The following is a 15,210-nucleotide window of genomic DNA, read 5'->3' as shown; positions in this document are numbered from 1 at the left end:
CAGATAAAGTCCTGGTCACAAATGAGTTTAAGAAGCTGTGAATGGTCTTCCAACTGTGTTTTTATTTTTACTCTGGAACATTAAAGGTGGTTTTCTGTCTGCTCCAGGAGTGTACTAGAAGGCTGGGGCTCAGGCACTGGTGCTGCTGGTCTTATTGGAGCCCTCCTTTACTCAGGGCTCATCCAAGCTGGCTTCCAAGCTCAGACAGTTAGTCCATTCATCATTTTTAGAGTTTTGCATGCCACAGTGAGACTTAACAAGGGTCCAATTTTGAATTAAGCTTCTGTAGGTCTAAGGTGTAGGTAGCCCAATGCTTTCATCTGTGGAGGTGAAGTGGTGGCCAAATAGTCACTTTAATTGAGTTCAGTTGACTCCAGTTCACTTCAGTCAAATGAGACATTGACAGGATGTAGTTTGTATTTCCTGTTGAGACTTTTTCCCTGTAAACTGCGTATAAATGAAGCTGAAACTTACAAAATGATTTGTCGTCTTCTTCATCCCAACAATTTTACCAGCTATTTCCTCCTGCTGGTTTGTCCACCTTCATTACCTCAGTGGAGGACCAAGGACACTGAGTATGCAGCTTTGGTCTCTGAGGACAGACAGCAACTTCTGGACAGTTCAGACGAGGAGGAGCCCGAGAGCTCCACCACAGGTAAATGTCACATTAGAAGGGTGTAGCATGAAATCAGCAATAAACTGAAATTTAAATAAAGTTCAGCGACCAAATCCTGTAAAGACAAACTCTGTTTCATTGTTTGATATATCTACTAACTGAACACGAACACATGAGTTCCTGTAAGTGTTTGAGTCCTCCATGACACCAGTTTTGTTTTTCCGTAAGAATACATGAATTTTAACATTTTAAGCAATAATTTGCACAAAAAGGCAGATGCAACAAATATGATGAAGATATAAAATCATTTACATTTGAAGTTTGTCCACAGACACTCACGTTTTCTTACAATGATGACTTTACACTGTTGCCCAATAGACACGCCTGAAAGATCCCAGAGCGTTGCTTTGCTGTTATCTAATCAGATGGTCATCAACACGTGTCAGTTTCTGTTTATAGCCCAAATTTTAAAATTGCAAATTGCACAACAGGGCTCACTTTATTATTTTATTATTTTATTTGAAGTCTAAACAACAACAGACCTCTTTGACATTGTACATATATTAATCAGCTATACACGATCAAACATTAGTTTCACTTGCAGAAAGTCATCTGTGCAGCTTCATCCTCACTCTCTTACTGCCTCCATTTAAACTATGCATGTTCCTCTCTCCCTCACTTACTGCATGGTAGTTCTTAACATGTAAATAAAAGGTGTCTGTGTTTTCCACAACAGATTCCTATAAAAAGAATAAGCGAGACAACGTTCCTCCAGGACCATAGTGCTACATATATAACATGTAACAGACAATCAACACAGGACTACATAAAGTGCAAGTATACAAAAACTGCAAAAAACATTGCAGCACCAGACAGAACAGAACGATACAGACACAACAGTGCAACAGAAATGTGCATCAGTGACAGCTGGTTGCGCAAAAAACTCTGAGCTTTGTGCAAAATGTAGCTTGATGCATTAAGGTGTGCGTACTTGTGTGTGTGTGTGTGTGTGTGTGTGTGTGTGTGTGTGTGTGTGTGTGTGTGTGTGTGTGTGTGTGTGTGTGTCAGTCCAGTGTGAGTGTTCAGTAGTCGTTTGGGGGAAGAAACAGTTTCACTGTCTGGCAGTGAGGGCCCAAATGCTCCAGTACATCTTTGCCAGAAGGCAGCAGAGTGAAGAGTGTGTGTGAAGGGTGTGATAATTTACTCTAATGTGCTCATTTTTGAGCAACTGTGTAGCCAATTCAGTTCAAACTTGAGCGGGGCTAAGAGAAGTGGATAATGAACTGTTTCCAAGAGGGAGCGTGTAATGCACCAACAAAACAAATGCAGTGTTATGACAGGTTTTAACAGTTTTTTGATTTGGGGTCTTGGAAGCTGAGACTGTTGTTTCCTGGAATAATTTGACAGCTTATTAAGAGAGCAGGGTTAACTGGGAGACGGTGCTGAGGTTATTTAGAGTTTGCAAGTATGAAGCTGAATTCAATGTGCAATAGAATAGAATTCAACTTTATTGTCATTGCACATCTCACAAGTACAAGGCAATGAAATGCAGTTTGCATCCATCCAGAAGTGCTTTGGCAATAATATAGATATATTACAAAAATGGGTCTATTATAGGTATGTTACAATGTACACGGTATGAAGGTATGTTATGAATATGCTATAACTATAAGTATGTACAGGCTGTAGTGAGTGTACAAGCTATGTACAGGATATGAACAGGATATAAATATTCAAGCTTTTAGATTAGATTAGATAAAACTTTATTAATCCCTCGGGTGGGTTCCTCCGAGAAATTCGGTTTCCAAAAACACAGCACTGACAGAAGTTACAGAATGTGAGCAGAATACCATACGCATATATAAATACAGAGACATATATAAATAAAGAGAATACAAAAGGGATAAATAGAATAAATAGGAATAATAATACAAGGGAATGGCACATTTCAAGTATTGAAGTCTATTGCACCGTTGGATATTAACAAAAAGTATTGCACAGTGAAAAGGCACTACAGCTTAGTTGCCCCCCCCCCCCCCCCCTCCTTTGTCCTCCTGTTTCCCCTCCCTCTCCCCTCCAGAGAGGAGTTAAACAGTCTGATGGCGTGTGGGACAAAGGAGTTTTTAAGTCTGTTGGTTCTTGTCTTTGAGAGAAGCAACCTGTCACTGAACAGACTCTTCTGGTTGTTAATGGCCGTGTGCAGAGGATGCCCAGCATTGTTCATAATGTCCAGCAGCTTTTTTAGTGTCCTTTTCTCTGCCACTGTCACCAGAGTGTCCAGCTTCATGCCGACCACAGAGCTAGCCTTCCTGATCAGTTTCTCTAGCCTGGATGAGTCCTTCTTTGCTGTGCTGCTCCCCCAGCACACCACAGCATAGAAAAGTACTCCAGCAACCACTGACTGGTAAAACATCCTCAGGAACTTCCTGCAGATGTTAAAAGACCTCAGCCTCCTGAGGAAGTACAGTCGGCTTTGGGCTTTTTTATACAGGTGCTCTGTGTTGCATGACCAGTCCAGTTTGTTGTCCACCCACAGACCAAAGTACTTGTACTTGTTGACCACCTCCACCTCCTCTACCTCTATCTGAACCGGCAGTGGACCTGCTCTGGACCTATACAGTAATATGGTATAGGTCCAAGTAATAAACAGTTGTAGAACTATAATTGTTATCATACAGAATGATTGTCTGTACAGAATTTACAGTAGTGCAGTTTAGATCAGTGAGATATGTGGCTAATTTCTACAGTGGCTATATAAAGTGCTAGTGGTTGTGAGTGGTGGTTCGGTCCATGTTATTATTGTGTGTATGAGGGTACAGTTGGACATTTTTTTGTTTTTGTCTAGATGTGTGTGTGTTCAGTTATAGGTGACTGTGGGTGTGTGGGTGTAAGCTGTGTGATGAACAAAAGACACATGTTAATGTGTATCTCTGTCTTTTCACTGCTCCACGCTAAATTCACTTCAGTACTGTTACAATAAAATATCTGTATTAATAATGAGGCTTAGTTGCTGAGGAGCTACACTGCGCGTTCACTACTCTCCTGGCTTCGAGCTGCACTCGTACTCGTCATGATAACATCTCCCTCTCTCGTTCCAGATAAACTGATGCATCTCGCAGCTGTCACGACCTCATCAGGACAGAATTATTTCAGTGTTAAATTTGATGCAATCTGCTAACATAAGTATCTCGTGGCTGAGTGACTCATTTAAATTGTCTCCTCTCATAATGTTGTGCTCTAAAAGGGAAATATATACACAATAAAACCATATGTGGAATCACTGTCCAGGCTTTTGGGTTGCTCAGCTGACGCTGGGCCTCTTTAGTAAATCTGGCTCTACATAGTTTGACAATTGACAGTTTTGACCATTCAGATTCTTTCTTGGCTCTGTCATGCATGTGATTGAAAGCTGATACCAAATCTTCTTTTTCGTCAGGACAGAAGAAAGTAGCAGTGCGTTGCTCTGGCACATTCTAGCAGCTTTACATTTATCCATGGATTAATAAAGTATTCTGATTCTGATTCTGATTCTGATGAGGCCAAATTGTAGCCTGAGTCGCTCATGTGACTGATAATAATACTCAGTTCAAGGTTCAAGGTTCTTTATTTGTCACATGCACAGTTATAAAAGTATAACACACAGTGAAGCAGGTGAATTCTGTACATTAATATGAATAGACATCTGACTATTTTACAGGATAGACAATATAAACATATTTAAAATTAAAGGAATTGAAATGTACATTGTGCCTTGGTTTAGTGTCTGGAAGAGTCCTGACTCAGTCAATTATAGATGATGTGAGAGGGCGGGTGTGTGTGTTTAGGGCACGGATGGCTTGGGGATAGAAGCTCCTCTTGAGTCTCTCTGTCCTTGCCCGGAAGATGCGGAACCTTCTACCAGATTGCAGAAGTTGGAACAGTTTGTTGCCTGGATGGGACGGGTCCTTCAGTATCTGCGCTGCTCTAGTCCGGCATCTCCTGGTGTAGGTGTCCTGAAGCGGGGGGAGAGCAATCCTGCAGCAGCGTTCTGCTGTACGGATCACTCTCTGGAGAGCTTTTTGGTCCTTCACACAGCTGTTCCCAAACCACGATGTGATGTTCTGTGTGAGGATGCTCTCCACAGCGCCTGTATAGAAAATCCTGAGGATCTTTGGAGAGACCCTGAACTTCCTCAGTTGTCGTAGGTGATACAGGCGCTGCCTAGCCTTTTTGGTCTGGACCTGAATGTGGGCAGCCCATGTCAGGTCTGAGGAGATGTGGACACCAAGATACTTGAAGGACTGCACCCTCTCCACTGGAGCTCCATTGATGATAATGGGCTTGTAGTCTCTGTGCTGACCCCTTCTGAAGTCCACCACCAGCTCCTTGGTCTTGCTGACGTTCAGCTGGAGGTGGTTGTCCTGGCACCACGATGCCAGATTCTTCACTTCATCCATGTAGGCCGCCTCATCGTTGTTGGAGATGGCACCCAACACCACTGTGTCGTCAGCAAACTTCACAATGGTGTTGGAGCCATGGGTGGCCACACAGTCTGAAGTGTAGAGGGAGTAGAGCAGTGGCGAGAGGACACATCCCTGAGGTGCTCCTGTGTTGATGGTGATGCTGTTGGAGAAGCACCTGCCCACCCTCACCACCTGAGTTCTGCCAGTGAGGAAGTCCAACACCCATGCACACAGACGGCTGTTAAGTCCCAGATCCCTCAGCTTTGTGAACAGTCTGCAGGGCACTATTGTGTTAAACGCTGAACTGTAATCAACAAACAGCATTCGCACATAGTTACCCTGTTTCTTGTCCACGTGGCTGAGAATGGTGTGTAGGACGTGGGCGATGGCATCCTCTGTGGATCTGTTGGATCTGTAGGTGAACTGCAGCGGATCTGTGGTGTCTGGGATGGAGGAGGAGATGATGTTCTTCAGCAGCCTCTCAAACACCTTCATTACTACCGAGGTCAGTGCAACTGGCCGGTAATCGTTCAGGGATGAGGGTTTGCTGTTCTTGGGCACAGGGATGATGGTGGATCTTTTGAAGCATGTGGGGACCACAGACTTCGCCAGGGACTCGTTGAACATGTAAGTGAACACACCTGCTAGCTGGTCAGCACAGCAGCGCAGCAGACGGCCGGTGATGCCGCCTGGCCCCGCCGCTTTCCTTGTGTTCACTCTCCTCAATGCCGCTCGGACGTCATGCTCCGTGTATTGGCAATTGGTTCTTATTCGTCCTCAAAAGTTTGTATAGTTGTCACCTTTTACAGTGGCCTCAGTGAGAGGCTGCTATGTGCATACATATCATTTAGTAACCAGAAATTCATTCAGCATAAAGTACAAGCCGTTGTTTCAATGATTTGTAATTTCTGACCACGTTATCACAGCTTTCTTTTTGCAAACTGAGGAGAAACTGCAGTGTTTGTTAACACTTAACAAAGACAGAGAACATGAGGCTGCTGACTTCATCTCCTGCTGTGGAACTTCACAGTTTATGTGAATGAATTGTCGTTTTAAAGTTCTGCTGCTTATTGGGAAATAATGTTCTCTTCCTCTTGAATGTAGCAGAGGACCAACCCACTGGGCCTCTCAGTTTCAGAGAGAGACTGTTTGTTATCAGAGTAAGTACACTTTTTTACTTGTTTGATCTGAAACTGTTCAGCCAAACTGTTACTGAACTTGATTTCTGTGAGCAGGGCTTGTGGAGGTTTGTGCTTCCACTGGGAGTGGTCTACTTAACCGAGTATTTCATCAACCAGGGTTTGGTGAGTCCTCTGATGCCCTCTAGCAGCACACTCAGCTCACTGCATGCTGTTAGTGAAACTTGGCTCTGATTTTGTGTGATGTTGTGAGAATATTGAACCAGGAATATTTTTTCCCTCTCTGTAAGATGGAACTCCTGTTCTTCCACAATATTTTCCTGACCCATGCAGCTCAGTATCGCTGGTCAGTGATCCATTACAGAGAGTATTCAGTATGAATGACTTCATGCAGATTGTTTGGGGTGTGCAGCTTTACTTGTTTCTTGTTTGCATCCTCAGGTATCAGACTCTGTACCAGCTTGGTGTACTGCTCTCTCGATCCTCTCTGCACTGTGTGAAGATCAGGAAAGTGTGGATTCTCAGTGTTCTGCAGGTGAGAAATGAGAATAAAATACAAATCAGCATCAGAGGGATGTCTGCTCCCTTTTTTTTGACAAGGTAGAGGAGCTTGACCTGCAACTTACTCTGACTGGCTCCTCACTACAAACAATAGATTTGAACATCAGTATTTGTGGCTGCTGTGCACAAAGTGTGTACACACAAATCTGTGTGTCTAATCTGCCTAATGTGAGTGTCTGAATTTGCACTTGAAGCCATTTATAATACTTACCTTGCTTGATCTGCTGCTCACCACAAACAAGCACAAGAAAACAGTTTGCACCTTTAACTGTATATTTATAAGTTTTACAAAACCATATTTATGGACATTCATATTACACAAAGTAATTAAGCAATAAACAATAAATGAATGTGTTTTTCTTTCTACTATGGACACTTCTGTTTTTGTTACGACAACAAAACCTACAAAACTGGACAGTCTGGGGAATGAGCTACCAGAGGCAGGGTCAAAAGTATACATGTCACTTTAGTTTGGTTGCCTATTTGAAATGAATCATTGGTCAGTGTCAGACGGCTTAACAAACAAAACTTGCCTCTGAAACTGTTCAGGTATAAGGCCTGGACTGAAAATGAGTGAAAAAGAAGCCAGTGTTCAAGAAAAACCTTAAAATATCTTCAGAAAGCCGAGAGAGTTTAAAAAATGACAAGAAAGTTAGGTTACTTGGAAGCAAAACATGAAGAAAGTAAGGCCTGGTCAAGACTTTACACAATAATACATACATATATATATATTTACATGTCAAGTCAGTACAATTTTTGCTGGTTTCACTGGTTGAGGTGAAGTTACTGTATAGACTTATTAAAATGCCACAAATTAGACCAAAACATTAGCACACAAGTAATGAAACTCTGTACCTGATGAAGGTGTTGCTATGGATGTGCAGGTGTCATCAGTGTCTTTTATTAAAGCATGAACAGGAATTCATCAAATTACAAAAAGGACCTAAAAGTAATGCTTTAATGCAATGAAGTCTGGCAACTGAATCAGGGTAACCTTCCATTAACAGGCAGTGACTTTGCAATACAGGAAAGCTGAAGGTTTCTCAGACAAGTGGACGTAATCATTTATGAAGGTCAGATACTTTGCAACCTCGGTATAGACGCTAGGATGGTTGGCGAGGCCACAACTGCCAGGACTCCCATGACTCATGATTCCCACCTGCACAAATTTCTCCCTTTTACGACACACCAGGGGACCACCATAGTTTCCCTGTGGAAATGAAACACACAACACTGATTAGTGTGGCCTTTTTGTTCCTGTTTAGGTCTCATTTAAAACACAGCAGATTCAATTATACACTAAAAAGTAACTAGTAACTACAGCTGTCAAGTGACTTCAGTTGAGTGAAACTAAAGTACTTCATGTGTGATAAATCAAGTGTTTTCAAAGGTATAATCATCTATTCAATTAAATGCAAAAAAAGAGTTTAAAAACTCATATAAAATAAAACTCACTTTGCAGGCATCCCTTCCCTTCCTGTTGGCACCACAAAGTGTATTACGGGCTATCTGAGGATATGTCTCGTTACAGGTACTCCGAGGCATGATGGAAATCCTCAGCTGTTGAAGGGTTTTTGGATCAGGCAGTGGTACTGCATGGACACACAGGAAAAGTATGGAAGTGACGGTTTGCTAAATCGGTTTTATTTGAAAAAGTGATTTGAAATAGAAATTTTACATTTTGGTATTCAACAAATTAAAAAATGTCTTTCAAACACTAAATGAAAACTATTATATTGAATGAATTATTTTTTCAAGCAAATCTTTTTTTGTTTTTATAGTTTCAGGGGGTTTGGCTTCTATTTCTTTATTTTATTATATCCATCCATCCATCCATTCGCTTCCGCTTATCCTTTTTTTTCAGGGTCGCGGGGGGCGCTGGAGCCTATCCCAGCTGTCATAGGGCGATAGGCAGGGTACACCATGGACAGGTCGCCAGTCTGTCGCAGGGCTAACACATAGGGACAGACAACCATTCACACTCACTCGCACATTCACACCTAGTGACAATTTGGATTAACCAATTAACCTATCCCCACAAGTTGCATGTCTTTGGACGGTGGGAGGAAGCCGGAGTACCCGGAGAGAACCCACGCAAACACGGGGAGAACATGCAAACTCCACACAGAAAGACCCCGGCCTGATGGTGGAATTGAACTCAGGACCTTCTTGCTGTGCGGCAACAGTGCTAACCACCGTGCTGCCTATTTTATTATAAATCAAAAAATTTTGTTTCAAACCCGTTTTTCATATTTCAGGTCTTTTTTTTCTGCTTCAGACTTGTAGGCATGTATCAAATCAACTAATGATTGACAGCTCCTGTGTCGTGTTCGTTAAAAGTTAAAAATGAGGCCTTTGGTTAAAGATGGCGCTCCTTCAATGAATGTTGCCAGCACTAGCCGAACAATAAAGACATACGGTTTCTGATGAGCCTGTGATGGACCATATTGATATACACTGAAATTATAGATGTATTAAGGTGGATGTGATATTCTGGATTAGGCTCTTCGAAAAGATCAGGACAGAAGGACGCGATACGTGCTTTATTGAACAGCAGGACATCACACACAAACTTGTTGTTTTTCTTAGCGGTGCACAAGCTACCTTTTTTTTGTTATGTTGGTCAACCAAGAACTAGCCCTGTAACAAGCACTTCTGTATTTTACCACTGGGGGGCAACAATTCACTCTATTACAGTGGGGGATTCAAATTTGAAAATGATGTCTAGAATTTGAGGTCGAGTCTTCGATTCTTCTCCAGTTTATAGCTCAGCTCAGCCCAGCCAATCAGAAAACAATATTCTCTGTTGCTGGGGTAAAACTGGAGCTGTCAATCATTTGTATGTGCCCCGCCCCTCCTTTTTGTACACGCCCACAACACACAACGGGCTCAAAGGTCTGAAACTGAAGAAGAAAAAAAACAAGTGAAAAACAAACAAAAAAAACAAAAAAACGAAACATTATCAATGAAAACGAATAATTCAGTCCAAATAAAATAATTCTTTTTTTTCTATACACACTGTATTCAATATAAACATTTGGAATTTCATTTTCAAATCACTTTTCAAATTAATAAAACTTCTGACGATGATTTAGCTCCTCAGTGATGTTTCTTATCTGTAAAGTGCTTTGCACGTTATAAACATCTGTTTTATTGGTGACGGTATGGATAATTACAATGGAGTACAATGTGAGCCTGCCTTGATACAGCATGTATACTTTAAAGCCTACTTTCTGTGCTTAACTTACCACCATTTCCCACTTCCCCCCAGCCAGTCATCCAACACTCAGATGATGGATCAAAGGTGTCATCCTTGTCAGGCAGAGCCACTGGTGCAACATCTTTTGAAAATGTAATCGGTTTCCTCAGCTTGATCAGAGCAATGTCATTTTCGTAGTTGCTGTTGCCCAGGTCTCGGTATTGAACAATATTGGCTATACGCATGTAACGGTGAGCCGCCTTTTGCAGCTGATATGCGCCGACAACAACGAACGATCGAAGATGATCATAACTGCATGACAAGAGAAACACACACATTAAGTCTCATGTATTTTGGAATGACCAAGCCTTCAACAAAACAACACTACACATGGGTTTTGTGGACACTGGTGCATTCAGCAGTTTAAAGGGCTGCGCATGTTTTTTCATAGTTGGCAGGAATTAAAAGAAAAGGAGCTGCAGTGGAGTAAACATTACATTAGTTTGGACTTGATGCGGTGTCTGCTGGGTGTGTAAATATGCAGCTACTCACTAAAAACACAGCTTAAGATGCTGAAATGTGCATATGGTGTATTTAAATACTGACTGAGGCCTCCAGGTCTGACAAGTTAGGCCCACTCACCTAACTTGTCAGACCATTTCAGGACACTTGTCAGAAAGTGTCCTGAAATGATTTTGTCTTTATTGGCCAACAGTGAAGGTCCCTATGAGTAATTATTCCCCCAAAATACTCACATGCAGTGTGAAGCTTTTTTGTTATGACTGCTCTGGAGGATGTTCATAAAAATAATGAGACACGTTTCTGCAAACACACACAGACTTACTTAGCCACGCACTGTGCAGAAGTCAGCACCCACTGCTTTGCAACGACGGTGCCGCCGCAGCCCCATTTCACCATTTTCGAATCATGAGATGTCATGTTGAGGTGAACCATCCATGGCCAACTTTCCTTTTTGGCATCCTCTGCACCAATGATGGAGCTCCTCACTTCATTTCCCAGTAGACCTGAAAAACACAAACAAAATGCTGGATGTAAGTTTGAGGCATCTAAGAAAATTAAATCCCATCAAAGTAAGAGCTGTTTGCTATTTTGCTCAGAATGGATGATAAACATTAGAGCATCAGTCTATCGAGGCTGCACTCTGAAATCTGGGCTCTGGAGTTGGGAAATTAAGGTTCAGCATTTTTCTCTCTCACCACCACTGTTGTGCAGCAGTACCAACACAGTTAGCAGAAGTTTGCAGAAAGCCATGGCCGTGATGAAGAACAGTGTAGCAGTACCTCTGTGTGGTGAGGGGGGAAGAAGTGCAGCTTTATATGCACTGCTGGAGAGATGACTATCATTAGTCCCGCCCTTTACATCTCAAACCACACCTAAAAAAATGTACATGCGATTTTAACATACAGTGGAAAAATTGTTGAAGAGTTTGGTTGACCATTTTTCCAATGTGTCAAGGTTTTCACCTCTATTGTTTCATTATCTGCACTGCAGACCTGTTTGTGTGGCACAGTGTGCTTGAAAAGTTACCTGCTACTGCTGTGTTTAATTTCCACTTAAATTGTAATGATAGAGTTAAAGTGTAAGGCATAAAAGGTTAAACCAGATCAACTATGGGATTGCTTTCTCCTATTCCACTGAAATGATCTCATATTGATGTTATTTTAAAATTGTTCTCTGTGTTTTGCTAATGTCTAATATCTTTACTTATATTGTTAAACAGACTGTAGTGAACAGGGTTCATTAATATATTTTATATTATAATATAAAATATGCGGTGGTTGGATGCATCAGCAGGGATGATGAGACAGAGTACCGGGCTGTGGTCGACTCCTTTGTCACGTGGTGTGAGCAGAATCATCTGCAGCTCAACGTGGCAAAGACCAAGGAACTGATCGTGGACTTCAGGAAGACCAGGAAACACTTGACCCCTGTTTCAATCCAGGGGGTCAGTGTTGACATTGTGGAGGACTATAAATACCTTGGAGTACACATTGACAATAAACTGGACTGGGCTAAAAACACCACAGCACTTTACAGGAAGGGCCAGAGTCGTCTCTATTTTTTGAGGCGACTGAGGTCCTTCGACATCTGCCAGAAAATGCTCAGGATTTTCTACGAGTCTGTTGTGGCCAGTGCGATCCTCGATGCTGTTGCATGCTGGGGGAGCAGACTGAGGGTCGCAGATGCCAACAGACTCGATAAACTAATCCGTAAGGCCAGTAATGTTGTGGGGATGGAGCTGGACTCCCTCAAGGTGGTGTCAGAGAGGCGGATGTTGTCCAAGATAAAGACAATGTTGGATAACACCTCCCACCCACTCCATGACATGCTGGTCAGTCACAGGAGCACGTTCAGTGAGAGACTGAGATTACCGAAAAGCACCACTGAACGACACAGGAAATCTTTCCTGCCTGTGGCTCCCTGTACAACGCATCCACTTAACACACTGGATACTGCTACAACTACACATGTTTCTTTTTCAGCTTTTACACACACACACACACACATATATATATATATTAGGGGTGCAACGATATTCGTATCAATATTGAACCGTTCGATACAGTGCTTTCGGTTCGGTACGCATATGTATCGAACAATACAAAATTTGTAATTTATTTCATCAACTTTCCTTCTGACGATGCTGTCTGTGTTGAGCGCTCAGTGAATCTGCGTTCGACTACTCCGCCTAGGCTGCACTGTCGAGCGCAGATCCACTGAGCGCTCAACACAGACAGCATCGTCAGAAGGAAGAGCGCAGGGCAAGCTAGCGAGACAGAAGTTAAGCTCTCCTTGCAACATGGACCTCCCCCACCCTCATTCAGATCTGGCGTTTGGAATTATTTTGGTTTTCATGTGACGTATGACCCTGAAGGTAAGCGCGTCATGGACTAAAGTAAAACAGTATGTTGGATGTGCCACGCAATGCTCAATTACATGGGTGGGAACTAGTGTGTTAGCGCAGTTAGCTCGTTAACGTGTTGGCCGTCTAGCCTCATGCACGGGGCGATCAGCGATAGCTCGTTAACGGAGATTTGCCGTGTTGTGGCAACGTCATTTCAACGAGATTAACCTGAAAGCACTAGTGGGAACACAACGAATATGACTGCACATTTACATCATCCTAGTGCAAAAACAACAAGCATGCATGCTACAAACTTTAGCCGAGTCATTTAGACAGCCGTTAGCACATGAGTCTCCTTATGGGGACCTGATATGTTTAATATGCTGCTGAGAATATAGCCCAGAAGAAGCGGATAGTATAGCTTTTATTTTGGAAAGAGCCATTTCTCTGTAATAAACTCTCTTTTCCAAAGATGCATGATTCCTCAATCAGATACAGGGCTCGCAATATCCCTAGCCCGACGTCCAGGGGCTAGTGATTTTTCCAGTCGAGCTACCAAAATCTATCTCTGCCCTGCCCGTCGGGCTATTGTAGGAAGGAAAAATATATGTCAATGCTTTTGCATTCTTTCGGAAATGTAGCTGGGTAATTATGTCATTGGCATCGGTGAGCCACTGTCAATATGTGACATATTGAAATCGCGTTTGAATTTGGGCTTGTTTTTTTGCTTTCACTTTGCAATCGCTCAGACAGCACTGATTGGTGAGTGATGATAATTTGCGCACCAATTCCTCTGACATCGTCTTATTAATCGTTAGCTTACTACGCAAACATGACAAGTGAAATCTCCCGCAGCAAGCTTAAACATGTGAGAGGTTGATCGTGGAGAGAATCGCTGAGCTTATGTGAGTGCGTGTGTAAAAGCATCAGGATATATATTTCAGTTCTGCTGAGCCAAATAAGACAGGTCAGAGTGAAGAAGTGACAGCCAAAGAAAAGCTTACCACAAAACGGAAAAGTTATGACAAATCAGACTATAAGGCAAAAAGAAAGTGCAGCTTTATGGTTTCATGGACAAAATAATTTCTGTGGCTGTGATATGATGAGCTATATAACCAGGGCTGCACATAAGTGGTCCGCAGGTACGCATTCGCTGTCAAAATAAAAAACACGCACAAGAGTTAGGGTTAAATTTAAAAACTGTACTTTTGAGTTAAAATATATATTTATAATTTTAATAAATGACAAATTAAAAAGGCATGAACATTTTTTTGTATCGAAAAAATATCGAACCGTGACACCAAAGTATCAAACTGAACCGAACCGTGAATTTTGTGTATCGTTGCACCTAGGGCTGCCACAAACGATTATTTTGATAGTCGACTAGTCACCGATTATTTTTGCGATTAGTCGACTAATCAGATCATCATCCGTTGGACGTAAAACTACAGCTTATTGCACCAGCAGCATCTGCTCTTATATAACTATCATTAGCTTACAGCTTTAAGTGTTTAAGGTCTGTGCTAACTAAAAATAAAGAAAAGATGATAGTTTATTAAATTTTAATGAAATTTGCAGATTGTTTCGGTGAAGTTTAATAAACTCCTTGCTATCTAAAATATAACAGGACACTGGAGTATATTCTGGAGCATCTCACACTTCTGATAATCAGTTGTCTGCTTGACGTTTATTCAGCTGTGTAAAAACTATAACTTTAATCTCAGACAAACTGATTTACTCAGGAACAAATAAAATACTAAAAAAAAGCCAAACAGTAACATTTTAAGTTATCTAAGTGACTCATATATATATTTAACCTGAGTAGCGAAAGACGGCGGTGGGTTTGAAAATGATTTGCGGGCAGTCCGGTGTTCTCACGGTGCTAGTGAGCCTAGCCCCCGGCTCGCTAACGAGCTAGTGGGTAACAGATGTCTCCGAAAACGTCGGAGCGCTTTTGAAAATATGTGGTGTCTTGATAAACTGAGCAGATATTTGAGGTTTACACAGCTACATTCTCGCCTGAAAATATGTTAAACGTTTATTTTGTGACCCAGAAAGAATAATAAGAGTAATATTAAAACTAACTAGCTGCCGCCATTGTTGGAAACTGCGCTGGGCCGCGCTATGAATTCTGGGACACAGCTGCTTCTTCTTCTTCTTCGGGGTTTAACGGTAGCTGACATCCTTGTACATGCAATGCTGCCATCTTCTGTTTCAGTCCGGTATTACACTCTTAAATCCTGCCACTTATTCCTGCGTCTTTTGTGATCTTACAAAGCTTCAAACGACGCGTCGACTATTAAATCAGTCGTCGACGATTTTGATAGTCGACGTAATCGTGACTAGTCGACAAATCGTGGCAGCCCTAGTTGCACCCCTAATATATA

General features: G+C 42.0%; 2 protein-coding genes across 2 annotated transcripts; one reads left to right on the top strand and one right to left on the bottom strand.

The window, feature by feature from the left end:
• The first annotated feature begins 256 nt into the window (after nt 1–256).
• LOC146710721 (battenin-like) lies at nt 257–6,801 on the top strand. The gene is made up of 5 exons (XM_085455338.1): nt 257–655; nt 6,163–6,218; nt 6,294–6,362; nt 6,488–6,543; nt 6,639–6,801. The coding sequence occupies exons 1-5, from the start codon at nt 478–480 to the stop codon at nt 6,799–6,801; spliced, it is 522 nt and encodes a 173-aa protein (XP_085311464.1). The 5' UTR covers nt 257–477.
• A 558-nt stretch (nt 6,802–7,359) lies between these two features.
• Nucleotides 7,360–11,291, bottom strand: LOC146710720 (tryptase-2-like). The gene is made up of 5 exons (XM_085455374.1): nt 11,175–11,291; nt 10,802–10,982; nt 10,007–10,269; nt 8,214–8,350; nt 7,360–7,968 (listed from the first exon to the last, which is right to left on the bottom strand). Exons 1-5 carry the CDS (start codon nt 11,227–11,229, stop codon nt 7,759–7,761), a joined length of 846 nt encoding a protein of 281 aa, XP_085311500.1. The 5' UTR covers nt 11,230–11,291; the 3' UTR covers nt 7,360–7,758.
• Nucleotides 11,292–15,210: the final 3,919 nt, after the last annotated feature.

Source organism: Copadichromis virginalis, linkage group LG4 (genome assembly GCF_057382275.1).
Source record: "Copadichromis virginalis isolate Kocher_CV1m ecotype Utaka linkage group LG4, C_Virginalis_male_GT1.1, whole genome shotgun sequence".
Classification (NCBI taxonomy): Eukaryota; Metazoa; Chordata; class Actinopteri; order Cichliformes; family Cichlidae; genus Copadichromis; species Copadichromis virginalis.
Note: the sequence above shows the minus strand (reverse complement) of the source record. Positions and strands in the feature narration are given on the sequence as shown.